This window comes from the organism of the source record quoted next, unplaced genomic scaffold (genome assembly GCF_019419815.1).
Source record: "Pyrus x bretschneideri cultivar Hongxiangsu unplaced genomic scaffold, Pyrus_bretschneideri_v1 Contig49, whole genome shotgun sequence".
NCBI classification, from domain to species: Eukaryota; Viridiplantae; Streptophyta; class Magnoliopsida; order Rosales; family Rosaceae; genus Pyrus; species Pyrus x bretschneideri.
The window spans coordinates 1,185,329-1,212,443 of NW_025999786.1; the positions used below are offsets into that span (position 1 = coordinate 1,185,329).

The window sequence follows — 27,115 nt, forward strand, 5'->3', positions numbered from 1 at the left end:
TAACTAGGGTTTGCGACAAGAAATGGGGCTTTTCTTGTAAACCAAAGGGGCTTTCATACTAGTGAACCGTAATTACCGAAATGAATGTAAGCCAGTGTCTGCCGAACCACTATAATTCTTTGAGTAATGTTATTCATACCATGTTTTTGTACCATATTTTCATATCACTTTAGGTGACATTTGATACGGACAACTACATCATTTGAATTAATCAGATTTTTAAATTTAATTCATTATTTAATAAACTAATAATTAAGGAAAACTAGTTCATTAAATGATGATTGTGGTATATGAGGAGTCTTTCTCCTTCATTTCCTTGGGTTTTGCAAATTTTTCAAATGATGTGGTTGTCCACATCAGATGCCACCTAAGGTGGTATGAAAATGTGGTATAAAAACATGGTCTGAATATTATTACTCTAATTCTTTGTGATCATGGCGTGAGTTTTCTTTTGTGTGTTGTGTTTTAGTTGGTTGTTTATTCTTTGTGCTTTATTAATTGTCGAAAACAAGGTCATAAAGAAAGCGTGTTTGTACAACATAACCAACAAGAACTAGATGCCTTTGCTTTTATTCAATGCAAGTGACACCCTTTAATTCTGATCTCTCTTAGATTCTCAGTTAACCGCTGACAGGAGAAAACGGAGGGAGGGAAGGATGCGAATTCACGCAGCATAATCATAGCAAGGGGAGGGAAATGATTTCCGCACATCATTTTTCACTTCATGTACACCTCTTTTTTAGCTGTATAATTAAATAAAGAGAACATTATAGCAATGGTCTCTCAATTTTAATCCAATTAGAGTGATGATCCTTCAACTAAAAACTCATGATCATTGGTCACTTAACTCATCAAAACGTGCAACTATAGCCCTTTTCGTTAACTCAATCAAAATCCCATCAAAATAAGTTATGTTGAAATGATCATTGCTACAATTAGGTTAGAGTTAAGGAACCATTGCTCCTATTGGGTTAAAATTAAGGGATCATTGCCCCAGTTGGATTAAAGTTGAGGGACCATTGTTACAATTTTTCTCGTTTGGTTTTTCGTATTTGCCCCACGATTCAGCCTTATGTGCATGGCACGTGAATCATTTTGATGAAAGTTATAACAGAATTGAAGAAAATGACCATAGTTACACTTTTTAAGGAATTAAGGGACCAATGGTTAAGGATTTTTAGTTGAGAGACCATTACTTCAATTAGATTAAAATTGAGGGACCATTGTTACAATTCTCTTAAATAAAAAAAATACGCTACTCTTACCACATTTTTACTACATTCGTACCACCTTTTTAATAAAAATCAAACCCACATAGTAGCCCTATTTTATAAGAGAGATGGTCGTAGTATGTAAAACGTGATAAGCGTAGCATTTCTCTTAAATAAATCAAAGAGAATCATGGGCCATAATTAGGAGGGGGAGTGCAGAAGGTGGAAAAAAAGCGCGGAATTCATTTCTCCAAAGTGCTAGCCAATAAAGGTTCAAATTGACCCGAAAAACTGAAGGGGAAAAAAAAGAAAAAGAAAAAGCAATATTTCGGGAATTATGACTAAATATTACAAAAGGCGAAATGGAAACATTCCAAAATGGCCAGGTTACTAAAAATAAAATTTACAGACATCACTAGAAACTAATCACATGAAATGATAGAGTGCCATTTAGAGAGGATTAGCATTCCCAGGGCATGTCGTTACCCAACAACATTGAGCTGCCCAGAGATTTTTGTTTTGCAAGTTGAACACATAAAACCAACGGAATCTGGTTGTATCTCGGAATCAACAGCCTCATGGTTGAACTCTACTCCGCACCATACGCACGCTGTTGTGATCTGATGTCTGCCAGCCATGCTTAGGATGGCTTCTTCTGATTCAAACTGGACAGAGGAACCAAATGCCTTTTCCATCCCCGTGTTGTTTGTCAAATCCATGGGTACCTCCTGCAGTGTAAGAGATTCGTGCCCACAAGGAAATCCATACTTCAGAGGTTCTATTTCCTCCAACCTCAGCTCCTCAAACCCTGTTTCATCGTGTCTCTGGGCAGCACTACTAAGATGCTCATCTCCCTTTCAACATGGAGAAAAGACAATAAAATTAATTTTCTTTAGCAGACGACATTTTGCACAGAACAAAGAAATATAATCACGTCTAAGATTCGTTATTATAGTACAACAACCACCAAGTCTTCTAACTGTATGAATCCTAAAACGCCAGTGTGCTCGGTTTTGCACTAATGAAAAATTAACTGTCACTTAACATGTAACCAATTACTTACGAGGTCTACCATGGAAAATTTTGAAAAAAAAAAAACTACAATCAACAATCAAATTTCTGATATATACATACACATAATTCCACCATCTCAATGTCCTCATTTTATGAAAAGGACCGATTTGTGGGGCCCATGCAAAAATATGGTCTCAGTATCAGCTCCGTCTATCTTTTAATTCTCCTCCAAGCATCATCACTATAAGTTCTCAAATCAAAATCTACTTATTCGGTTACCCTCATGATCACTTATAAGTTTATCGACAACACTTTGTCCCTCTATTTATTTCATGACAATTAGACGACTAAAAGAGTCCACTGGACTCTCCTTTGCATGGATAATCCTTGAAGGCAACTAAACAATTAGTTGGATCGGAATCTTCTGATTATGAGACCTTATAGGTCCGACAACGTAGTCCTTTTTCTTCAAACGAAGTGTATTTGCGTGTTAAGCACATAACACCTATTTCTTTTGTTAACTCATTAATGCGACAATAGAAGTAATAGAATTGAATCAAATAATTTGATGCGACAACAGAAGTAATAGTATTTGAATCAAATAATTTGATAGACAAAGTAGACAATTATTTGATCAGTAAACATTAGCTTCTTCCCTTTAGTACGAAAAGAGATTCTTACCAAAATAAAACTAGAACACCGTACAAAAAGACAATAGACTAATAGTTCCATAGCCAACACACTGACAACTTATAAACAAATTCAAGCAACAAAAACCATATAAACAAAATTATAGACTTCTTATATTTCCTATATTTCGGGCAGGGTTGCATTCTAGGAAAAAGTTTGAATGTCAGTTCTTCAACAATAATTTCGGTTTTAATTTTGAAGAAAAAAGTTTGAATGAGACTCAGGTAGATCAGTGTATCTGGAAACCAGAAAGAAACAAAATATGGTATCCTATCTAGCAGTTGATGTGGGAAAAAGAAACATGATATATATTTTTTCAATGCCAGTTCTTCAACAAGAATTTCGGTTTTAATTTTGAAGAAAACACTTTGAACGCAACTCAGGTGTATCAGTACATCTGGAAACCAGAAAGAAACAAAATATGGCAGCAATGCTTGATAGTACCTTATCCAATATTGCAGTAGATGTGGGAAAGCAGACCAATGATTGCACCAGTGGTACTGAGGAGTCAGAAATCCCAATTTGCAGTTCATTTCCTTCATAAGCTTGGCATACAGATTCTATCAAAGTATCATTAGATTTAGATGGTTCGTGATCAATGCTGCTACCAAAGTCAACTGCTTGTTCACTATTCTTGTTAGCGCTGTGTTCAATGGCCTTGGGCTGCTCTGATGCACTTGTGCAATTCAAAATTGCATCCCCTACTGCATCACAAATATATTGGTCATCCAAAGAAGCATCTATCTTGCAGTGAGTAGCTCCATCCTGATTAGTACCAGACTTCTCTAACTCGTCAGAGGTGGATGCCAAGCCATCTTTTTCCCAAGGACATTCAGATGGTTTACCGTTCTTCTCCGTAGCTGATAACTCAGCTGTATTCATGCAAGAGTCCTTAATATCTACAACTTCCATAGGATCGTCAGCTCCTTCCACACTTCCATCAGTTATTGTATGTTCACTATCATGTTGATCTGAATCAATTATGTCAAACAAGCGACCCTCCAGGTCCCGTTCACTAAGAGGTGAATCTATGTTCATTTCTTGATGAGAATCGGAAGCAGGAATTTCTGAACTAAATCCCATGTATGTTTTATCAGGTGCAGCATCACCTTTGGATTGATCATTAGGTTCAGCAGTTGTGGTTTCTTTGATAGAGTTTTGAGCAATTTCAATCAGAGCATCCATTTTTGAGATCCTTGATGGCAAACCTTCGCTGTTTGGAGACTCTACTCTCTTTTGAAGCGTTGATGGACCTGGCGATTCTTCCACCCTCCTGACATAATTTCGAACATGAATCCCTACATGACCATTGTAGCGACGCCTTTCCAAAAATACCTTATGGCAAAACTGGCATTCATATTTCCCATCTTTAATTATCACACCATCACCAACAGTAGAACCAAGTCTATACCTCCTTGTAGTCCTCTGGTGAAAGGATAATAGATGCTGCAAATATGAATCCTTCTCATTAAAAGTCATATTGCATTTGTGACATTCAAAAAGGTCATGTATCTGAACCTCAGCAAGATTGTCTACTCCCAATAAGGTAACTTCCTTTTCACGCCCGTTAGATATTGAAGACACGACTAGAGCAGAGCTGGAATTCACATCTAGCCTACGGTCTGCATCCTTATCAGCATGCTGCTGCACCCCAAACAAAATTTGAAAAAGATTTATTATCGAAGGTACAATAAACCAAACAGCTGCACTAATATATAACTTACATTTTCAGTAGCCACTACGCACCCTTCCAGAACATTCTCACGCCCATGACCACCATCTGGCTGTCGTGCATTATTGTGATCAGAGAAGGAGTACAGAAATGAAGAAACTTCCTTGCAGGTCAGAAATTGTTCTCCAGTGGGGCTGGAAAATATCAAGCAACTTGTAACGATGAGAAACACAAGAGAGAGAGGTGACTCCAAAATACAGGATACAAAGTAGAGGAATACTGAAATGAAAATATAAATAACCAACGCACCAGTTAACTAGTTATGCATTTTGTTCAAGTTATACTATTTTTCTGGTCAATTAAACAGTTATGCACTTTGCTCAGGTTTCTAAAATGCATATATAACACATATTTCTGCTTTCTTTAACACTGCCACATGAGGAATCAGAGTAGTCATGCTACATACTTCAACTGGATTATTAGGTGATCAATATCTGTCAAATTAACAAAATTAATTTCCAGGCTTAGCAAACGGTTCAAAAGTAATGCTTTGTGGTACATAATTCAATGTCATAGTCCAACCCTAGAGCCAATCAAGAAAAAACAGACACTAACTCGAGTGACCGCCCTTGCCAAACTATAGCAATAACTGTGTTTGTGTATCCAGTAATTCGTTTGTAAGAGGGGTGAAAACCAGTACAGAATCCTTATTTGATCATCATTACTCAAGGATGATCTGCTAAGATAACCTATGTTGCCATACAAAAGAAGCATTCTCATGGAAATGAGACGAAAAAAAGTAAATAAACTTGGAATTCCGGGCACCCCTAACGATGCATGCATACAAAGTTCTAACAATCGGGAGTTCAATGATCAACAGAAATGTCATGGCAAAGTCAATGTCGAGCAATAGAATATTAAACTATCTTCAAATAATAACTAATTAGACCTCAATGATGCAAAAGCCAAATACAAGTGAATCCATGCACTTATGTATCGGCGGCAAAAGAATATTAAACTATGCAAAAGAATATTAAACTATCTTCAAATAATAACTAATTAGACCTCAATGAAGAAAAAAAAAGCAAGTAAAACCTTATGTATCGGCGGCAGTAAATCCAAGCACGTCCTTCCTTCCTCTTAAGACCCAGCAAGAGCTTCCAACCGACCGGCAACGCATCCCCGAACTCACTGGCATCAACAATCTTCCTCTTCTTCCTCCTACTCCCCCACTGCCCACCCAAGTCCCTCATAAACCCCAACAACTGCTCCTCCGTTTCCAAACCCACCGTCCTCCGCCTCAATTCCTCCCCAAAAGGCTCTTCTGCATTCTCCAAACCCGAAATGTCCACCGCAGCGCCCTCCTTATTCACCATCCCCATACCCGCATATCCCTCATTCTCCAGACCCAAGACTTTCACTTTGGGCTTCCTCCCTCGCTTCCTTTTCTTCACCCCCATTTCACCTCTACCCGCCAAACCTACGATTCCACTCCCCATGTCGGGATTAGGGCTGAGCACCCTGAAAAACGACGCCGTCTGGGCGGGCTCGAAGTCGATTTGGCCGAATTTGGGGTCCTGGGAAATGAGGTTCTTGAGGTGAGCGATGATCGCATGGTTCTCGTTGCGTTCGGGGTCATCCGGTGGCACTGGAGTGAGCTTAGGAGGGGTGGCAAGCAGGCCAGCAACGCGACGACGGTGGCCAGTGGCGGCGGCGGCAGTGGAGGTATCAGACTGTTGACGGCGGGGACGAGAGTAGGTTTGGCGGCGGGAACCGGCGCTCTCGTTGAAGACAGATCGGTCAATTTTGGGGACGACGAGGTCTTGGGTGCGGCAGAGGTTTAAAGCCGACGAGGAGGAAGAGGAGAAGAGGGAGAGCGCTTGGAGCTCCGATTGAGAGAGTGTGCTGATGTCTATGTGGGTTAAGGAGTCTAAGGGAATGTTTGCAAGTTGTGGCGATTGTGGCCGCGGGACGGTGGCTGTTGTCGCCATTTGTGGTGGCGCTGCTTGACAGAGTGTCTGTGAGACTGTGACGGTGTGAGGAAATGGCGTGGGACTGTGGAGAGGTTTCGCTGTGGCAAAGGTATAGTAACCCCATCAATGTTACTGTCCCCATAAAAAAACCAGTTTGTCCTCAATCCAATTTTACCCTAAAAAATGTTCGAGAAACGTTAGTAACACCAACTTTTTAAATTTTTCGTGAATAAAATTTAGTTTATATTTGTAAATAATGTAATATGTCTATAATAATAAATAAGCACATTAACTAACACTTATAATAATTTAATCATCAACAATTGTATCATATAGTTTATAAAATGAAAAATGTTGAACGTACTCTCTCAAAAGTGAAACTCTCCCATGGACTCTCTGCACCTTAATTCATGTGCTAACATTATAAAACATTGTATCAAAAACATGAGATGACAGAAAACTCGAGGAGAGTCCTACTTTTGAGAGAGTTCTCTTAGCATTTCTCTTATAAAATATGATTTCAATATGTGATCACCCTAACATTACTCTTTTTTTAATAAGAGGCTTTTATATATAGTTGTTTGATAATACTTTCATTTTCATTTTTTTCATCTTTTTTTTTAAATTAAAAACTTGTTTGGTAACTACATTCAATTTTTATCTTTGAGAAAATGAAATATTTTTTGCTTACCACCTTCAAGTGAGTTTAAATTTTGAGATATATGTAGTCGATAAACACCAATATCAAAATTTAAACTCATCAAATGGTATTAACTAATAAGTAGGATGGTGAGCAAACATTCATCCTTCAAAAAATTGAAAACTTAACCAAAGAGTGAAAACTACTTTCTTGCATTTTTAAAATTTATCTTTGAGTTTTTTGTTTTATTTTTTTTGAAAATTGAAATAGTTACAAAATAAGCTTTCATTCGCAAAACTAAAATCGAAAGGTTGAAATAATTATCAAAGAACTTCTAGCATCATAATATAGTTTTTAGGATATCATAAAATCTACCTGAAAGCCAAATGTGAATATGAAGACCTAAAATTATATATTTTGCCAAAAGACATATTGCCTAATTACTATTACGGGGCAGTAATAATTAGACAAAGACGCACTATTCAACCCAAAAAATAAAATAAAAAAAAAGTTTTTAAGCGATGTTATGGTTGCAAAAATTCGTCGTCTTTAGTCTTGACAAATTTATATCTACAAAACAAGTAATATCTTTGATCAAAGACCAAAGCCTCACGCGCCCACGAGATTGGGGGAGGGGGGAGGAAGTTTGGCCAATGAATCTTTGATGCCCAAGTCAGTATCTCTGAATTGAGTAAGTGCTTAGGGCTTGTATGCGTAGGGCTAGTTAGGTATGGGATCATGTCCCAAAAATGGGATCCCGAATCCCAAACCGATCCTTTTTGTGATGAAAATCCAAATCCCGATCCCAAACCGATCCTTAGGTAATACCGAATTTCGGGATTCCTGAAATAAATTCGGGATTTCGGTATGGTTTCGGGATTTTAGTGGGGCAGAAATTTGGCTTCTTGTTAATGGAAGAAGCTGATAAATTCAATTCAAACCTGCAGATTGGGCATGCAAAGCAGAAAAGAAATCGAACATGCAAAGCAGAAATTGACCATGGAAATCCAAAAATCCAAATCAACCAAATCCACATAAAATTAATCTAGAAATCCCTAGAAAATTAATCAAGAAAGCCAAATCCAAATCCAAATCGAAACAATCAAAAGGTCTAAATCGTAAATCCCTAATTTGTAAATTCTTATTCGAACCCTAATTCAGAGAAAGCTTTAGAGATGATAGAGACGGAGATGGGTCGATACTAGAGACGAGAGAGCTTCAAAGATTTGAGAGAGCTTTCGGCAGTAGTAGCTCCTTCCTTTCTTTGCTTCTCAACACGAAGAGTGCTACTCCATCCTCTTTCTGCTCCTTCCTCTCTCTGCTCCTTCCTCCTTTTGTTAGTGGGAACCAAAAGGCTCCTTCTTTTGAGTTGGGAAGTGAGAGCCTTCTTTTGAGTTGGGAAGTTTGAAAGCCAATTGAATTTTGTGCCTTTACATTTTTTTTTATTAATATTATTTTGTGCCTTCTGTTAGTGGGAGCCAAAAGGCTTTGCTTTTTGAGTTGGCAAATGGGAACCGAAACCTAAAAGTCAATAAGAAACCGAATACTTCGGTATTTTTCAGGATTTCGGGATTACCGAACAAATGGGATTTGGAAACCAATCCCATACCGAAAATTTCAGTATTTTTCTGGATGGGATTACCGAACTTTGGGATGTTTTTGGTTTGGGATTTTTTGGTTTGGGTTTGGGACTTTTTCAGTTTGGTTTGGGGTTTTCGGGAATTTTTTCCAACCCTATGTATGCGTAGCAAAAAGCTTACCAAAATTTGGTGGAGATAAAGGCATTTATAGGAGAAGGTGGTCAGCTATAGTTTTAGGGTTTTGCCCTACACATGGTGCAATCTTATTAGTCAAGGTGTGTCATCCGTTGGATAATGAGGAAATAATATTCTCAATATATTGATTAAGAGATAATATCTTGGGATAATGGTGGAAGTATCCTTGATTGATTGTAACATGGATTTCTTACTTGATTGAGTTGATCTTCAATTAGGAATGTATTAAAGATGAGATTTAGTAATTAATCATATATTTAACACCTTTGACTTTTTCATACCACGAGCAGGGTAGTTTTGAGCAATCGTAGTCAGCTACTTGGACCTTCAGGGATTTTGAGCTGCTTATGGGAGTATTTGAGAGCCATACCCATTCAATGAGGGAAATCTGTCTTTCTTGAGATAAAGTCCACGTGTCGCCTCTAGGATTTTTTGGATTATTTTTTGCTCCACAAATGCCCCTACACCTACTAGGCTACAAGCAGAAAAAGGCAATAGGTGTAGAAATCCCAAGCTGCTTAGGTGTGTAGAGAGTTATTTCCCCATTTGATGTATATCTTCCACCTTGTTTTGGAAATAGAGTCTTCACTGTGCAAGGGAAGTCAATTGACACCAAGACTTATTTAAGCCTGCCTTAAGCAGAGGACTTAGTAAACTCGGAGAACAATGTTATCCCTATAAAAAAGAGAGAAAAGGCTAAAGGATATTGTAAACCCCTCTCGTAGTTTTCTTCTTTGCTTGCCCTTGCAAAGAGTTGATCGTCATCGTTCTTTTTTTTTTTTTCCATGCCGCACCAAGATAAGAAAAAGTTGAATTTTTTCTTCTTCGGTAGTGTTGTCATAGGAAAACAGTGGGGGTGGTTCGGCACATCAGCCAACAAGGCCCAGGATGGCGTGGCTGAGAGCCACGAAGCTATCGCTAGAGAAGGGCAGTGCATGGCTAGTAAGTTTTCTTGCTTGTTGGACATTCAGTTGAGAAGAAGTCCTTATGTTGCTTCCGGAAAACTTGACGTTGAGTTGTTTCCAGCGTCCGAATCTGGAGTTAGAGTGAAGTATCTAGTTGTGGCTAAGTCCAGATTGGCTTCTAAAAAGCTTGCTAGTGAGAGAAATGGGGAGGAAAGTCCATCAATTGGAAAAGTGGATTCGGCTGTTAAAAAGGCGTCAAAGCCTGCTCATTCTGCTGATGCCATATCTGTGCTGCTTGCCAAGGAGGAGGGAACTGCTTGAGTTTGATTTCTCAGCTGCCGTAGATGGAGCAGTCAAGGATGAAGTCAAGATCGGAGCTAGTAAAGATGAAGTGTCGGATAAGCAAACTGCTGTTGGAAAGCCCAAAGTCATCCAAGATGCTAAATGGGTAGTCTGCTTTGTTTAGCTTGTATTAGATTTTGCCAATCTTCATGCAAGTTTATCAATTTGCTAGACTTTTAATAAACTGCTTTCTTCACTTTACTCTATCTTTGTTTTTCTTGAAACTTTGCTTGCTTGAAGAATTTTATTCTTTTGTTTGTGAATGATGGAAGAATTTTATTAGATATAAGCAAGGTTATAAAAAGCGGTTAGCGGTAGTCAAACAGTGGGGAGGGGCCTAATGCTTAGGGGTCTAGGGTTTATTTTAATTTGTACATCTGTTATATATTGTATAATATAATTATATATATGTAAAATTTTAGACTCCTTTGGTTGCTTTTGCATCATTTTCTAAGCCCATAAATTTTGTTGGGCTTTTTTATTTACATCAATGAAAAGAAATTTTAACTAAACACTCTTGGTACTGTTCACTTTTAACAAAAATGACACTTTTACTTTAAAAAGTTACTCCTGATACTATTCACTTACAACACATTTTTGTCGTTTTTATTAAAACTCAAAGTTTTCAAGCTTTTTTCGTTATTTTTCATTTAATAAAATGAAAGGTTAGGCCTTGTATTCCTAGTTTTAATAAAATTGTCAACTGCTAAAAAAACCTAACTAATGCTAGCTAAAGCTGCTAAACCATTTTCTCCGTCACCCATATCTACAATTGCATACGCATAACTTCTCTTCTACCACTCTCTCTCTCCTTATTGTCGTAGGTTATCATTTGACTCCTTGTCTAGCACACCCTGAGCTGGAGCAGGGGTAGATCAGTCTTTTTGGCATTGACAATAACTACAAGTTATGGTTGATGGCCTTCTTCTGAAATACACAGTGCTCACATGCCCCTGAGACAACGATAGCATGTTTGATGACACGTTTATCGTTATCTAAGAAGACGAGATATTCTCAAATCTGGTTGTCCATGTGGTAGAAGCGCTTCGGAGAAAGATGAGTCTAAGCCCTCGGTTAGTTGAGGTGTGATGGAAAGGAACCCTCCCGAAACCCAAGTTGGGCTTTGGAGTTAATGGGTCGGCATCGCATGACTTTGAAGTAAATAAAAATGTATTAGCCCATAGCAGGCCTTATTTTTATATATGACCCAAACAATCTTACCAAACCCAGCAACATTGCAAGCTAATAATCTCTCTTATTGCATAAACTTCAGCAGCAGTGCCAATCACACGCACTTGTCGGCTGCTGCTCAATCGCAGACTTGAATTCTGCTTGCTGCTTCATGAAAGCCCAGACACTGACACACACTTGACATAATATAAACTGCAAATCGACACCAAATAGATATTTGGTACAACTCTTAGCACTGAATGAAATTTGGGTTGAAAAGTTCCTCCAATGATCTTCAGAACTCACTTCCAGCACAACAATGGAATTCAACCTCAAAATTGCCAGTGCGCCAAAAATAAAAAAGACATTATTTTTCTAGTATTTGTGTTTAACAATGTTAGTAACAATCGAAGTGGCGACATTCTTCGACAAAGTGCTTAATTGTGTGCGAGTGTAGAATAGAAACAAACGATGTTAGAACAATATGCTCTCCTCTCTGCGTCGAACTTCTAATTCCCCTTCTAATAGTTTTAAGAAACAATCAACTAAAATGGATCTTGTAGTCTGAATCATTCAAGGAACGTATCGTTGTAATTAATTATGCAATATAACAGAAACAGTTCTTCGCGTACCCCATTTCTCGACAAATCCTATGGTTGAACAATAAACATGACTGACAGGGACGAGGTTTTATTTTCTTCAAAATAATACTAGTTCAACTTTGTTCACCATTGTAGCACAATTCTCCAAATTTTCCAGTGTGAAATTAAGGCATCTGTAGATTACAGTATATCACTGAACTTGTTTTTTATCAGAAGCTGAGCCCCTTCAACTAACCTCTTTACCACCTCCCCTGCAGGTAAAATTTCCTTGATGAGTCCTACACTTTGGCCGGCATACATCACCATGCTTTCAATGTCACCCATTGTTGTCGCATTTGGAACAGTACCAGCAAGACGGCGAATTTCTATTTCCTGATAGAGAATATAAGTCAAGATTGCTATCCATTGGACTCCAAGTCAAATAAAGACATTCCACTTAGTTATATGCAATGCATGAAAAAATGCACAAACCGGAAATAGCATACTCTTTGTTCTAGTGGTAAGCGTTGCTTGTCAAGTATGAGAAAAATTTCATCCTCACCCTATCATGTATTATTGCGCGGCCGATGACAGGTTGACCCGCTTCATTTTGATCAGCAGGAATATATTTACAATCATTGAAGAAAGGTGTATGCAGAACACGATGTGGTGCATCGGGCCACCTTGCACGGCCGAATACATCAGTGTACTCAGTTGCGTCATATTCAACCACCTTTCTCTTGTATGCAGGATGAGCATGACTTTCTTCAGTTGCAAGAAACCTGCAAGGACAAATTTATAGAAAAACCAAATTACTAAAACTCCACTTATAATTGAAAACATCTTGAACGAACACATTATGAGAAAGTTTCTGGAAATTTGTAACTCAATGATATGAAAATGTGCTGTTTCCGAAACCTTAGTTGCAAGATTGTTTAAATATGCTCTTTGAAGAGTCTAACAGGTCAAATATATCAAACCTAGTTCCTAGGCAGATGCCCTGAGCACCAAGGGCCAGAGCAGCAACATATCCACGGGCATCCACAATGCCACCAGCAGCAATGAGAGGTATATCTCGATCTCCAACAAGATCAACTACCTTCGGCAACAATGAAATTAAAGCATCCTATAATTTGAACAATAGAAAGCACATGGGTGTCAATAATTCCAAGTATCTCAATTGACAAGTATCAGGCAATAGGCACTTAAGGAATGAAGCAAACACAAAACTAAGTATGTGACTATTGTAAAATCATCAGTGTCAATAAAACAAGATCCAAGAAAGCAGGCTCACCTGACCGATCACATGCCCTCCTGCTTCACGCCCTTGAACAATAATTGCATCTACACCAGCATGTATTGCTTTCTTCGCTTCCTCCAAGCTCCCAACCTTGAACCGAATTATATACAACTCATCAGCACGTCCAGGAAAGAAAATAACAATTAACATGCCAGATGCTGTATCATACACATGTATTCTGCCAATAGAATATATAAAAAGAAAAGACAAAACATACGTCCGATTAATTTTAGCGTGTGCACGAAGATAGATATAAGTTAAACATAATAATTCTGCTAAACAAGATGACATTCATATTTATAATTCAGAACAGTATCGCTCCGAGAACACTTACCTGAGGCACAATCTTAACCCCAGATTGATGAGCTTTCAACACAAGCTCCTCCGAACATTCACCCCAGTAAACCTGCAGCACTGCAACCTTTTCATCCAATATGGCTTGTATATTTTTCTCATGAGGAAATGCTAGAACAACACCAACCCCAAATGGTTTTTTAGTTAAGCTTCGAGTCTTCCTTATCAGCTCTTTCAAGTAATCTGGTGACTCCTGATGATCAATTAAAATTAGTATATCAACGATTCCTTCTTTAATTGAAAATTTAGTAAACTCATATATGTAGTATGTACTCCATTCCACAAAGGTTGAAAATTAACGGTAGAAATTTCAAATCTTGATATGCATATGCATTACATGAGAACTCAACATCAACAAGATCCCCTTGTTGTTTTCTTTTATTTTTCTGGGTTATAAGATATGGAGATGGAGAGGATTGAAGGATGCAAAAGGAATGAATGTTCTCTTCTCTCTTGCAGAAGTTGCAGAGAGGAATATATTTCTCTTAATGGAAAATTAAGCACACACACGTGCATTTCATGACCGTTTTGCCTTAGCTGGATCCACACACATCACACTTGATCTCAACCACACATCTAGCTAATTTAGGATCACTACACATGGCTATTTTAGCCTTACATCTTTTGACCTCACACTTGGCAGATATGCTCATGTGAATACACAAATAAACTCATCTTATTTCACTAATACTAATCAGCTATAGACTTATAATTCAACACCCCTCTCTTGTAGTTGAACAAGCTAAACATGTGGATCAATTCAAATTGGTGATGTAGAGAGGACAATTATGAAGAAGGATTTTTCGAGGAACACCAGCCAGCGTGTGAGTAGGAGGCTCCCATCTCTACCGAGGGGACTGATGGCCCAAGCATTGCTCTTACTAACAATATGAAAGTGCAGAATGTTAATGGAGTCAGGTAAGGGCTCAACAGGGAGAAATTTTTCATTGTATCCAGAACATAAGCCGTTGCACCACGTGTCATAATACAAGTGGAGGGGACACTAAAAGTATATCCTCTTTTTCCACTTGTATTTCCACACCTGGTATATCGGTACGTTGGTGTTACGGGATCCATGAAATAATCACTCATCTACAAAGTTATCAAATTGATTCCCAGAAGGTGAAGTGAAAGTTAAGAACCATGATTGGGAATTGTTTGATCCCTTTCTCCGAGGAAGAGGTGAAACATAATCAGCTTGAATTCGGGACAGCTATTTGAAATCTTAGTGAGGGATTCATTTGGCAAAAACAGTAGGGATATGCAAGAACAAACAATTTCTATTGGAAACATTCCTCTAATGAATTCTCTGGGAACTTATAACAATCATTTATTATCCAATTAAATAAAACTATCAATAAAAATCATTTTCCAACTGGAATTTAAGAAGAAGAAAAAATGGAAAACAAAAAAAGGAAAAGGAAAGAAGGGAGGCTTACCCAATCAGGAGCTCTGAGGAAACCGAGTCCACCAGCATTCGCAACAGCAGCAACAAGCTCCGGTCCTGAAATATCAGCTCCCAGCGGTGCTTGAACTATTCCGTACTCAAAACCCAATATTCCACGCCAACCCATTCTACTCTCACAAAGCTCTCACTAACTGGGAACTGCTCTAATATCTCCAGTGGGTTTCTAGTTTACTTAAAGTTATGATGATTACTGGGGATCCATGCATTTAAGGATTATATATTTTATTTGTAATGTTTTAAAGTGGGCAGACGGCTGCTGGTGCTGAGTGCTAAAGCATGAACGTGGACAGTGTTCGTCTGTTTTGTAGCAGGATTGTTGTTTCTAGATTCTACACGCAAGCTATAAACTAGTGCACCCTTTTGGTTTGTTTATTTTCCTGATAAGGCAAGGGAGGACGTCAATTTTCAGTGAAGGATTTGTATGACAAAAGTATATTGGTATTCTCCAATTTCATTTTTTAGGTTTTCAGAACAATTTTAGACTGATTAGCACTCATCACACTAATTAATTTTATGATTCTCAAAATTCTCTAGTATATATCACCTTCAAGATAACTTTATTTCTTGTAATACATTTTGTGGCGAATTCAGGACGAAATAGATTGAAGCACTTCTATGCACTGCTGCTCCTTGTATAATGAACATTGTTGGGGAGTTCTAGTTCAATTTGGTTACAACTATGTAAACCAATTAGGTTGGACTTTAATATTTGACTCTAACATATATATTGATTAGATGTATACTCTCTACGGTCTAGTTTTGTTTGTAGAATTGTATTTATATTTGTTCTACTTGGAAGTCATTAAAACATGTGAAAATTTTGGGGAATAAAAAAAAAAACAAAATAGACAAATAAAATCATTTTTATTAATAAATGTTGGCTTCAAAGTTTAGCTCATCTCAATTTTGGAGTAGCATTCTCTTCCTTTTTTTTTTTTTCCCTTCCCGTCATTCCTCTCTTATTTGAACGATCACGGTTAAGTTACGTTAACATCTTATATTAATTTTTCATAGAAAGAAAATGATGAAATAGAGAAGGAGAAAGAATCCTACTCCCTCAATTTTACGGCCGGGGGGGGGGTATTCAATTGGGAATTTGAAAAATTTTAATAGATTTATAAATCCATAGATTTTTACGGAATTTAATTGATTTGTAGAAATTCTATGTGAAATTTTGATTCAATTCCCTTGAAATCTCATGGGAAGAGATGAGATTGGTGGATGCTTGAAATACACTACAAAATCTCTCCAATTCCCTCTAATTCCTCAACTTTTCTAAATTCTCTAAATTCTAATTCTAATTGAATACACATAGAATGTTATAAACTTCTTTAATATTCTAATTGAATACACCCGGATTTTTAAGGATTTTAATAAACTATCTTAAAATCCTAATTGAATACACATTGAATTTCAGAGAATCACTTACAATCTTGATTGAATACCCCTAGATTCATTAAAAGAATTAAAATCCCAATTGAATTCCGTGCTTGAAAACAATAATGTCAATATTTCCCAATAATTAAATCCTAAATAAACTGTAGTTGTATGAAATCGACCCCTTTTTTAATATATCTGCCCTATAACTCACAGACCGACCTCGTATTTGTATGGAGTAAGCTACTTTCTTTCTTTTTCTATTTTTTTATAATATTTTTTAGAAGAATCTCGACGATACGAGAGAAATTTTATTAAATCAAAAAGAGAAGTTACACTTAATTAGGGTCATAAAATAAGAAAAAATAATAAAGTAAAATGTACAAGAAAAGAGAGAGACACATAAACTTGACCCTCTTAAGAAAACAAATAAAACTACATGAGAGGAGGGGGTGGTTTGGACGTTTGTTGGGGGACTTTTAGGTCGAAGTGGACTTAGGCTTTGAGAACATCCCCTTGTCTCTCTTGGTATGGATTCGTAACAAGTCCCGGGATATCTCAAAAGAGATAGTTTGTTTTAGAAAATACCCCGATAACATCAACGGCTCGAAGATTGCATGAAAGATCAAGATAATAACTTGCTCAAGTGAAGCGTGGTGTGGAAGCTAGAAGATTATCAATTTACATGAGAGAGAAGGGATTTGCATGGTTGCATGACATTCTTTGCTGGATAATCTAGGCTTTCCTAGGGTGATTGTAAGGTTTCTAATGGCTGGGATGTTTGATGTAAAGCTATGGAAATTACTAAGGTTGCATGGATGGTGATGCTTAGGGTTTGGAGTATGCTTCTAGGCTAAGTGGAACTTTTAGGGCTTCTTCCTGGGTGGTTCTCTCTTACTACGTTTTCTCTATGTCTCTCTCGGTGTTACTCTAATCTCATCTGTGTTTTTCCCTCCAATGGTTTCTACTCCTCCTTATGTAAGTGAAGGGATTTTCTCTAGGTTTCAAGGGAGTATCACTTTGTGGCTTAGTCTTCCCCTCCTTTCTTTCCCTTTTTTTTTTTTTTTTTTTGGAATGTGGGCTTCCTCATGGGAATTTTCCTCTTTCCACGTGGCAACGGATCACTCCTTGCCGTTATGCTACCTTGCTTCCCGTGCATGTCCAATCATATGGAGAAACTCTGGGTATTCCCCTACCTTCACTTGGTAACTGGTACAAATTGCTCTTCTCCCTAGGACAAATGTTTAATTTGTCCTTGCTTCTCCTCTCCTTATTTAATTCTCATTCCTTCTTCAATTTTTTCATAACTGCTCATCTCCAAATTCTTCTCTGCTCTTTAGGCTGGGTTATGCCATCCTGTTCGTGCTTTTCTGTGCTTTGCGACAAGGTTTTCTTCAAGTAAGGAAATTATTCCTTGACCATTTTTTGAAATTTTCTTCTCCTTTTGTCTTCTCTGTTTGCCATGGTGATGAAATTAAACATGCATCTCTCATTTTGATCACGTGTTTCAAAGATTTTGGGGTTTCAGCATGGATGCACAAGGTGTGTAGATCCTTCCTTCAAGAAATCAAACTCCATTCCTTGGGTAGTCTTGCAGGCTTCAAAATCATGTGTGTTTGCCCTCTCTGATTTCTCTTATGTTTTCCATGTATCTGTGAAATTGTCATTTAGCCTAGCCTTTTTGCATGTTGGTGCGCATTTGAGCGGGATGGATTGATCAGTTGCATTGATCTGCTTGGTGTGATTAGCTTGATTGCATACATAACCTATTTTTGCTTGGGTACATGTATAACATACTTTCCTTGGCTAGATTTTTTTTTAGGGCTTTGATAACATGGCATGTATTTTGCGTGATAGCATGTAGGGAAAATAGTCTCATGTTAAAGTCCTAGAATTTCGCATAAAGGGCTTGGAATTTTATGAACGTACCTTTTTGCTTTCCCAGGGTGTGTTTGTTTGTTTTCCCGGGGATAGATTCGTTATCGTGTTTTGCCTTGTATACTTGCACGTTTCTTCTTGCATGTTGCACTGGCTTGTGGCATCTATGGTTTGGCACTTGCTTTCCATAGCTGTATTATGGATGCGGAATCACCAAAGTGTTCAACTACGGTTGATGGGTCCTTCACTACTGAGGACAGACTTCGATGAGGCAAGCCGCTATCCCATCTTGGTTCTCAAAGCAAGGATTGCAAGGAGGAAGAGCCTTCCTTAGACTCAGTCTCTTCTATTGATCCCAGATGTATTTCTTAGTGCTACATCGAGAGTAGGTTGTTTCCCGCCGTGTCGATCCACTTCAAGTTCTCATATGGTAAGGCCATTGGCTGGGCAAATTGGTTGGACACTGGGCAAATTGGTTGGACACTAGGCTTAACTTTGCGAACCAATGCACGACCTTGACAAAGGGCCAAGGTTTTGGATGCTTTCTTCATGACCAAGAAGCAGGTTGTTTGCCTCAAGCCCAAATTTCTTTGCCATTTGGTTAAGAGGTGGAGTACAGAGACCTATACCTTTGTTTGTGCTTAGGGAGAATTTATCCCTACTCTGGAGGATGTCGCCAATATTATGCATCTTCCAATTGCGGGTAATGTGGATCCCTTCCATTACGTCATTCCTTCTATAAACAAGAACATTTTTTATGTCTTGAAGAAAGGTGCTCCTACTTCTCTGAGCAAGGCTTTCGCTTCAACGAATGGATCAAACACTTTTGGCAAATAAACAAGAGTCAAACTGCAGGTTCGAGGCTATGTTGTGTTTGTGGCTAGGCCACTTTGTCTTCTGTGATAGCAAGGATACCTTCATTTGCCAAGTGATACCTTGGGCTATGACGATAGTACGTGGCCATGTGGTTCCGTTGGTTTCACTGTTTTTCAGGCTTCTCTACCATGAGCTAGATCAACTTCACACTCTGGAAGAACAAGTTGTGAGTAGTGTCTCGTTTAAAAGTTTCCTCTGCACTAGCTTTCTGCAAATTTTCCTATGTGAGTGTATCAAGGGTCTGAAGATAACCTCTTACCCTTCCGATGCAGTGAAAAGCCGATATGTTATTGATTCTTCCTCTTATTTGCCTAAAAAGCTCTCGTTAGATTGCTGTTGGTTTGGGAAAATTCCAGCAAAAAAGCAGAACTTCTTCGAGCTTTTAGACGATGTTTCCAGCTTTGTTTTCCGTCCGTATGTGTTAGTCCCAAAAGGTTTTGCCTCCATGATGTTCTTTACTGATGTTACTTGTGACGATGATCCAAATGTGACATCAATTCATCTCTCTGAGATTCTGGATTTCCTTTTGCTTACCGAAAAATCATTGACTTTGTTGGCTTCTTCAATCCCCTTCTAGAGAGATGATAACAAAGAAAGAAGTGTAGCTTACTCTCATTTTTGGCTGCGATTTTAACTGGGTTTTGACCAAGGGGTGCCGATATCTTTCCATGCGAAAATTGAGGTCTCTTTCAATAATTTGTTTTGGCGTTCTATGTATGCGCCTCAGGAATGTTTTCGCCTTTTTTAGTGCATTACCAACTAGACCCGGGTAGGTGGCATCTCTAAAGGCTATGCCTCTTATTGGTTGAAGTGTTTCCCTACTATCGCTAAGTTTCATGGTGACAAGCAGCCGCGGTTGTCTCCCACCGTTGTCAACCATCCGAGGCTAGTGTTCGAGCCTATTATTGTTGCTTATAGTTCGAAGCATCGATGCCCTACTACAACAGAGGAAAGCAATGCTTCGGGTGACTCTTCTCGGAGCACCAAGAAGTGTGGGGCATCAAGTGTTAGCAAAGGAAAGCCTACAGATCAAGGGAAAAAACAGCTTCGAGTATATTTCTTGGTTTGACTTCTCTTGCTAATTTTACCTTTGCATGTTATTCCTTAATGTTTTATATGTTGTGTGTCAGATGATGCAGTGAAACACTTTAGGTTCACTACATCTAGGCCTTGGGTGGTGAAAGACGGCCCACTTAGTAGCAAGCCTGACTCTTCTCTACACCGAAAAAATCGAAGAGTGAAGGTTTCGCAGTGAAGCCAAAGACTGGTAACAGATCTTGTTCCCTCGTTTCTTGTTCCCTTTGCTTTGTGGTTATATCCTAATTATAACTTTGTCACAACTAAGACTCCTGCCAAAGAAGTAGTTCCTGCTGGCCCTACTCGTAGAACTAGGAATGCATAAGCATCTGCTTCTTCCAGTACTCCGAAACATCCTGAGTTCCTTGATATTATTACTGCAAGTAAGGGAGAACGAAATGCTAAAGGGAAACTGACTGTGATGAGGCAGCTGTCGAAGGCTTGGCCACTGAGGAAAACAGCAATACAAGTGTCAATTCTGACCCTAGGAGTTGAGGACATCCTTAAGCTTCCCTAGGGAAGGACACGAAGAGTGAAGACAGTGGCAGATAACTAAGCGGCGATGATGACATTAAAGCAGCAAAGGATGTTAATCTTGATGAAGTCGACAGATTTTTGAATAATGACGTTCAAGTTGAAGTGGAAGATACAAAGGTATTGTCAACCTTCTCCTTATGTCTTTGAATTTTTCTTAAGCTTATATGTGCATGTAGGAAGTAGCTAAACTGCACTTAGCATGGTTTCTTCATGTTTTTGCATATGCATGTACAAGCATGTTGATTTGTTGGAATTCCGCCTTAGATACCTTTTATGGGCTGTGCTACTTTATGTCTCTGTTTGTTGATATATTTCTTTACTTGTGCATATTTTCTCTGAGTGAATGTTGGTGTTGTAGAGGCTACAGTATGTGTTGAAAACCCTAGTGGCATTACTCCCGAGCTTATAGAAGATGTTGCGATGGGTAGCGATGTTCAGCCAACAGAAGTTGTACCTCCTCCAAAAGTTCTTTTCCCTAAGAAGCAAGCTTCGGTGGAAGAGTGGGCATCATAGCACGATGCCCTCAAGAAGCTCAAGCATAGTATTGCTAAATGGAGCCAGGGTGCTAAGTTCGATTAAGGAACTGATTCCTTCTAGTGAGGCTTTCTTTTCCCGGGTCGACTTTAGGGGAGTAAAGGTCCGGTCCAGACTAGTTGAGGCATTGGGCAAGTTCTTTGAGTGCATTAGTGATGCAAATGTGAGCTTGATAGGTTTATTTTCCTTCATGTGAAGAATGATTTTGTAAGAGCTGGAGACCCTGCTTTATGGCATGAATCATACTTCCCCATGGGAAATCACAAAGCACATACTACTATGTTGGCGAGATATGATTAGCGATGTGGTAGCTTTGGGCATGCCAGTGGGCTCTTTAGTTGAGAAGCTAAGAGAGTTGCGTGATATCATGTCTGGGCTTTGGCTTGAGAAAGAGAAGGGCGTCTTGGATCAATTCATCAAAGTAAACAAATTGATGCGTGTTCTTGAACTGTAGCGTAAAGAACTAGAGGTGAAAAGCTCAATTTGAAGAAGTTGGTCCACATGAGCTCCAAGGTAATAGCGGTGTGTCTTCAACTTGTATCAGATCAATTACATGCTAGCATCTTTAGCAGTTCCTCCGAAAAGTGGTGTTCTAAGCTTAACTTCTTACCTTCCTATTATTGTGCGCTTTGCCTGACTGTTTGCATTTTTCTAACCCTTGGCTTCTTTTTCTTGGCAGAGCATAAACTTTGAGATGTTGAAGTAGCAAGCTATGAAGAAAGTTACTTTCCTCACTCCACCTATACTTTTAGTTGTAATTTCCTTTTAGACCGCTAGATTATTGTTTTTTGAACAATGGTTATGGGGCCACTTTGCTTTGTATTCTGCTTATTTTCTTTTGACTTCTTCCTTTGGCTTTGGATGCTGATGTTGATTTTATCATAATGCTTATGACGTCTTTAATCTTCTTGCCTTGCATGAGAATTTGCTGGATAAACTTCTATTTAGATCTTTCTGAGGCACATGTTTAAGCTTTTGCCTGCTTCCCTGGGAGAAATAGCTGATCCTGCCGCTTGGCATTTTGCCAGCAAGCTTCTCTAAGGAAAAATGAAAAAGATGTCATAACTTACATAAAGAAGTAGAACAAGTCAGGAAAGCTTGACTTGTTTAGCTTTGATTGGCTTGTTGCTTTTAAAAACTTTTCCTTGCTTGTCTTGATTTTGCATTAATAGGCTTTGGCATGTTGCATCAGTATAGCTTTTTGGAAAGCTTTATTTGCTTGACTCAATGGTTTTGCATGGCATATTAGCTTGGCATGTTGCATGAGCATTGAACCATTGAGCAGCTTACATGGCATTGATAGGTTTGGCATGTTGCATAAGTACTAGCTTTTGGACAAACTTTAGTTGCTTGACTCAATTGTTTTGCATGGCGTGTTGGCTTAGCATGTTGCATGAGCATTGAACCATTGAACAACTTGCTTAACATTGATTTTGCATTGATTGGCTTGGTGTGGGCTTTTATTATAGCCTTGGCATGATTACTGCTATAACTTGTTTAGAAGAAATCCTTCTAGTTATTCTTGCCAATGTAAAGAAACGAATGTACCAAATCTTTAGACAAAATGCTCATTCATTTTGTTAAAATCTAGGGTACGTTAATCGTTGCATGGCCTTACAAGGTCTCATAGAGTAAGCAAAATGATCATTGCATAGAATGAGCTTGTTCTTCTCAAAATAAGTAAAAGTTTTTTAGTAGTAATATGGCTTTAGCCACTTTGCATTGACAGATTTCATTAGCATACCTTCGTTGACCGAAGTTAAGTAATAGTAACCACTTCGATAGGCTTCCTTGATCCCAAAAGTTCTTTCCTAGTATGGGGTGGACTTCGAATGTCTGGAGATTTGCCTCCTTATGTGTTCAACTGTCCTGAGGACAAGATCTTATTCCTTGAAGTTACATGGCTTGACTATGCAGTTGTAGGCTATAAAAACCTGTTAAGGGTATAGGGTTGCTTTCCTAGCTATTTATGCCCTTTTTTTACTCAAGGTCCTTCCACCCCCAGCTTGCGCATGCTACAGCATCCCATTCTACGTCGTTAAATGTTGAAACTCTTGTTAGAGGCATCATCATTTACACATGGGAAATAACTTTAAACCCATACACCAATGAGTAAGGAGAGAAACCTGTAGCGTTCATTGGGGATGTGCAATAGGCCCATAAGACGTCTGGAAGATGCATGCTCCAACCCCCAGAGTAGTTATGTATCATTTTTCTTAGGATTCTCAGCAGTGTCTTGTTTGTGGCTTCAACTTAACCGTTTCTCTAAGAATAGTACAACATGAAGTGGTTGTGCTTGATCCCATAAGTATCAAGTGTGGCACTTACTTGTTTGTTCACAAAAAGATGTGCCGTAACCGCTCACTATTTTGTAAGGTATTCTAAATATGCAAACGATGCATTCCCTAATGAAATTGGGTACTAATGCTCCCGTTACTTTCCTCATAGGGATTACCTCTACCCATTTTGTGAAGTACTCAGTGGCTACTAGGATCCATATATGGCTATCGGAAGCTGGATTGATTGTTCCTATCAAATCAAGCCCCCAAGTATAGAATGGCCACGTAGTGCACATATCCTGTAGTAGCGTTGGAGGCTTGTGGATCAAGTTTCCATGAACTTGGCATGCATGGCATCCCTTAACCATGTTGTGCGTGTTTTCCCTCATGGTTGACCAATAATATTCTAAACTCAGTAGTTACTTGTGTAGTTTATTTCTTCCTTGGTGATCACCGTATTCTCCAGCATGTACCTCTTACATGACTTGTGATGACTCGGATGGCCCAAGGCATCTCAATGATTCCCCATTGAATCTCATCCGGTCCATAAAGTACCGATTAGCTGTCCTTTTTAATTTTTGTGCATCCCTTACATTGCTTGGTAGTGTTCATCGATGAAGAAGGTCAGGTATGGGGAATTCCTCCAGTTGTCACCTTCTGGAGTTTCCTACAAGAATGGTGAGTCAATTGTTGAGGCCTCCCTTCTGATTACAACAATGTTGGGTTGTTCTTCGACGAAGATAAGCTTGGAGCCAAGTGTGGCTAGGGCATCTGCATATATGTTGGTTGTGCCGTGAATGTGTTCCAACACCACTTGCTTGAAGCTTGCCATGAGTTTCTCGACCATAGTACGATATGGGGCTCTTATGGTGCACATTTTGTCTGGATCTACATCGATGTCGCGTTAATGCACCAGGAAGTTTAGGAATTTGCCCGAGGAAACACCAAAGGAGCATTTCTTGGGGTTCATCTTCAACCTATATGCTTAACATCTCCTTAGCACTTCCCAATGCCCTTCCCTGGTCTTGGATTTCACGACTAGGTTGTCCACATAGTCTTCCACCTCATTCCCCATCAGGTTGTGAAAGATTGCTGTCATTGCTCATTGATAAGTAGCACTGGCATTTTTGAGTCCGAATGGCAAGATAGTGTAGTAAAAGTTTCCAAATGGCATGCGAAAACAATCTTCTTAGCATCTTTGGCAAACATCTTGATTTGATTGTACCCACTGAAGCCATCCATAAACGACATCAGGCATTTCCTTAAGGTTGAATTGATCATAATGTCCATGGTGAGCAGTGGAAACTCGTAATTTGGGCATGCTGCATTTAGATCTCGGTAGTCGATGCATATCTGGATTTGAACAATGTTTTTTTTTCTTTACTAAGATTATGTTGGCAGCTAAAGAAAGTGCTTGATAGGCTTGATAAATTCGGTTGCCATAAGCTTTTCTACCTCAACTTTGATTTTAGCCTTTATTTTCAGATGGAAATTCCTCATTTGTTATACGATAGGATTGATCCCAGACTATGTATTTAGCGTGTGGCGCGCTGGGTTTGGATCAAGGCAAGGCATCTCTTCATAGCTCCAGGCAAAGACGTCATTGAACTCCTTTAGCAGGCTAACTAGTTCTTTCTTTTCCTCAACAGTTAAGTAAACGCTAATAGAAATCAATTTTTGCACAAAATGATCATCACTTAGGTTCACCTATTCAAGCTTTTATGCCACTGCAGTGGATCCATCCTGCATGCATTTTGGCGGGATTCGTCTTCGACGTGATTTTCTACACAGAAGCATCATCATTTAGGCATGATTTTATGCAGGGATTTATCCTCGGCAACAGGTGCATGCATGTCTTCAGTTTCCTTATGACCTTCACTTGCTTGGCGTGTAGCGCTTCCATACTCAGGGCTTTCTCCCACAATATGGTCAAGTCCCCCCAACCCGTCATAAGCTATAGATGACACGGCCGTCGAGAATCACGCTGGACCATTAAGGTGAAGTGTAGACAAGGACACCGGCCTCTGGCTGTATACATTTTCCTTTACCCACAGTTTCTAGGAATTCTTGGTCATTGAGATCTCGAACTTCTTCCTAATGTGGTAAAGGTATCCCTGAGGCATATGATATCCTACTTATAGAAATCATTATAGAACTCAACATCGGAATAGTGAACTTTGTCTAGATTAAATGGCATCTGGTTTCTTGGGATGTAAATAGGCATTGGCCCAATCCTTCCCTTGACGCACTAGTGGTAAGTGAAGGTTACAAGTCTATGCTTATTTATCCATGGTTTTCCAAGCAGAACGTGGTAAGCCACATTAATGTCTATAGTAGAGCGTGGTAAGCCACATTGATGTCCATCACATAAAACTTAGTAAATGACCTGATAAGGGCGATCTTTTAGTCAATCTCGATATATCCAATAGTTTCTTTGATGTTATTCCCAATCCCATTAATAGATATTTGAGACCTTACCACCTTTGACATTGGGACGCCTGTTGCAGTGAGCACTACCAAGGGCAAAATGTTGACGGAGAAACTAGTGTCAACTAAAGCTTGCTTGATGAAGACGTCATTAATCTATCCTTCCAGGTACAGTGGCCTTCGGTGGTCAAGGAAAGCCATTTCCATGTCTTTGTTAGTGAAGATAGTGGCATTGTTGTTCTCAAGGAAGGCCCTATGTGGTTGGACAACATAGTATTGAGGGCCATAGTTATTGAAAACATGCATGAGAGCTTCAGCAGTAGTAATTTTTGCTTCCGGGCCGTATTCAAGCTGGTCGAAAAAAGATTTGAACTTCAGGTTTTCCTGGAGGACTTGCGTACGCCGTTGCCCTTGGGAAAGGTAACGCTCAACTGCTTCCATGTCGAGAAGGTTGTACAAAGTCACAGCCGTCATTTCCTGGCTGAACAATTGCTCTTCCAAGGCTTCCTCGTTGTATTCTTCTGGCATATCGATGGTGAAGACTTTATCACTTAGGCTTGGGGCAAAATCCACGAGATTTGCATCCTCATCTCCCCATCCCTTAGCTTGAGGCCATGGAGTATCATAGCTCTACAGCTTGGAGTATTTGCATGAGTAAGCCTTCTCTATGTTCTCAGAAGATTCCCAGATGGCTTCTGGTGGCTTCGGGTCGTAGATCCATAGGTGGTAGACATAGTCATTTCCGGAGCATGTGATGATAGTTGCCATATCTTTCCTTCAGCGTTTTGGCAAAGGGTCAGTGTTTATGGCTTGCGTCTCGCATGACAGCTTTAGTGTTCCTTCACGGATTTTTGCATGGAGAATTTTTCGCAAAGTGTAGCATACAATATAAGGATATCCCACATATTGATGGTAGCAATAGTACCTGGGATTCTTTCTATCCTCCCTAGAATGGGTTTTCTACGGCTAGGGCAGCTTATGGCCCCATATGTGAGCATGGTATCGAGGATGTCTGGGAAATTTTCATTGTTGCTT

The 27,115-nt window shown here is 39.0% G+C and overlaps 2 protein-coding genes across 3 annotated transcripts; both read right to left on the minus strand.

The window, feature by feature from the left end:
* Positions 1 to 1,537: 1,537 nt before the first annotated feature.
* Positions 1,538 to 6,578, minus strand: LOC103936471. Its single transcript, XM_009346309.3, has 4 exons — positions 5,683 to 6,578; positions 4,640 to 4,781; positions 3,360 to 4,559; positions 1,538 to 2,065 (listed from the first exon to the last, which is right to left on the minus strand). Exons 1-4 carry the CDS (start codon positions 6,576 to 6,578, stop codon positions 1,694 to 1,696), a joined length of 2,610 nt encoding a protein of 869 aa, XP_009344584.2. The 3' UTR covers positions 1,538 to 1,693.
* Positions 6,579 to 11,964: 5,386 nt separating this feature from the next.
* Positions 11,965 to 15,446, minus strand: LOC103936473 ((3aS,4S,5R,7aS)-5-hydroxy-7a-methyl-1-oxo-octahydro-1H-indene-4-carboxyl-CoA dehydrogenase). Of its 2 annotated transcripts, none has more exons than XM_048568627.1 (6): positions 15,067 to 15,446; positions 13,608 to 13,820; positions 13,268 to 13,363; positions 12,954 to 13,099; positions 12,536 to 12,755; positions 11,965 to 12,366 (listed from the first exon to the last, which is right to left on the minus strand). In XM_048568627.1, exons 1-6 carry the CDS (start codon positions 15,199 to 15,201, stop codon positions 12,175 to 12,177), a joined length of 1,002 nt encoding a protein of 333 aa, XP_048424584.1. In that variant the 5' UTR covers positions 15,202 to 15,446; the 3' UTR covers positions 11,965 to 12,174. The 2 variants fall into 2 exon arrangements, with proteins under 2 accessions (XP_048424584.1, XP_048424585.1); XM_048568628.1 differs by lacking the exon at positions 15,067 to 15,446 and adding an exon at positions 13,965 to 14,505.
* Positions 15,447 to 27,115: the final 11,669 nt, after the last annotated feature.

Bases quoted from the DNA above. Each gene is read 5' to 3' on its own strand.
- LOC103936473 (XM_048568627.1), bottom strand. From the start codon at position 15,201: ATGGGTTGGCGTGGAATATTGGGTTTTGAGTACGGAATAGTTCAAGCA. The intron at 13,100-13,267 runs GTGAGCCTGCTT...TTCAAATTATAG, and splicing joins GAGGGCATGTGATCGGTCAG to GATGCTTTAATTTCATTGTT. The intron at 12,756-12,953 runs GTTTGATATATT...TTGTCCTTGCAG, and splicing joins GGCATCTGCCTAGGAACTAG to GTTTCTTGCAACTGAAGAAA.
- LOC103936471 (XM_009346309.3), bottom strand. From the start codon at position 6,578: ATGGCGACAACAGCCACCGTCCCGCGGCCACAATCGCCACAACTTGCA. The intron at 4,782-5,682 runs GTTTTACTTGCT...GATATTTTCCAG, and splicing joins TACTGCCGCCGATACATAAG to CCCCACTGGAGAACAATTTC. The intron at 4,560-4,639 runs GTAAGTTATATA...TTTGGGGTGCAG, and splicing joins GCGTAGTGGCTACTGAAAAT to CAGCATGCTGATAAGGATGC.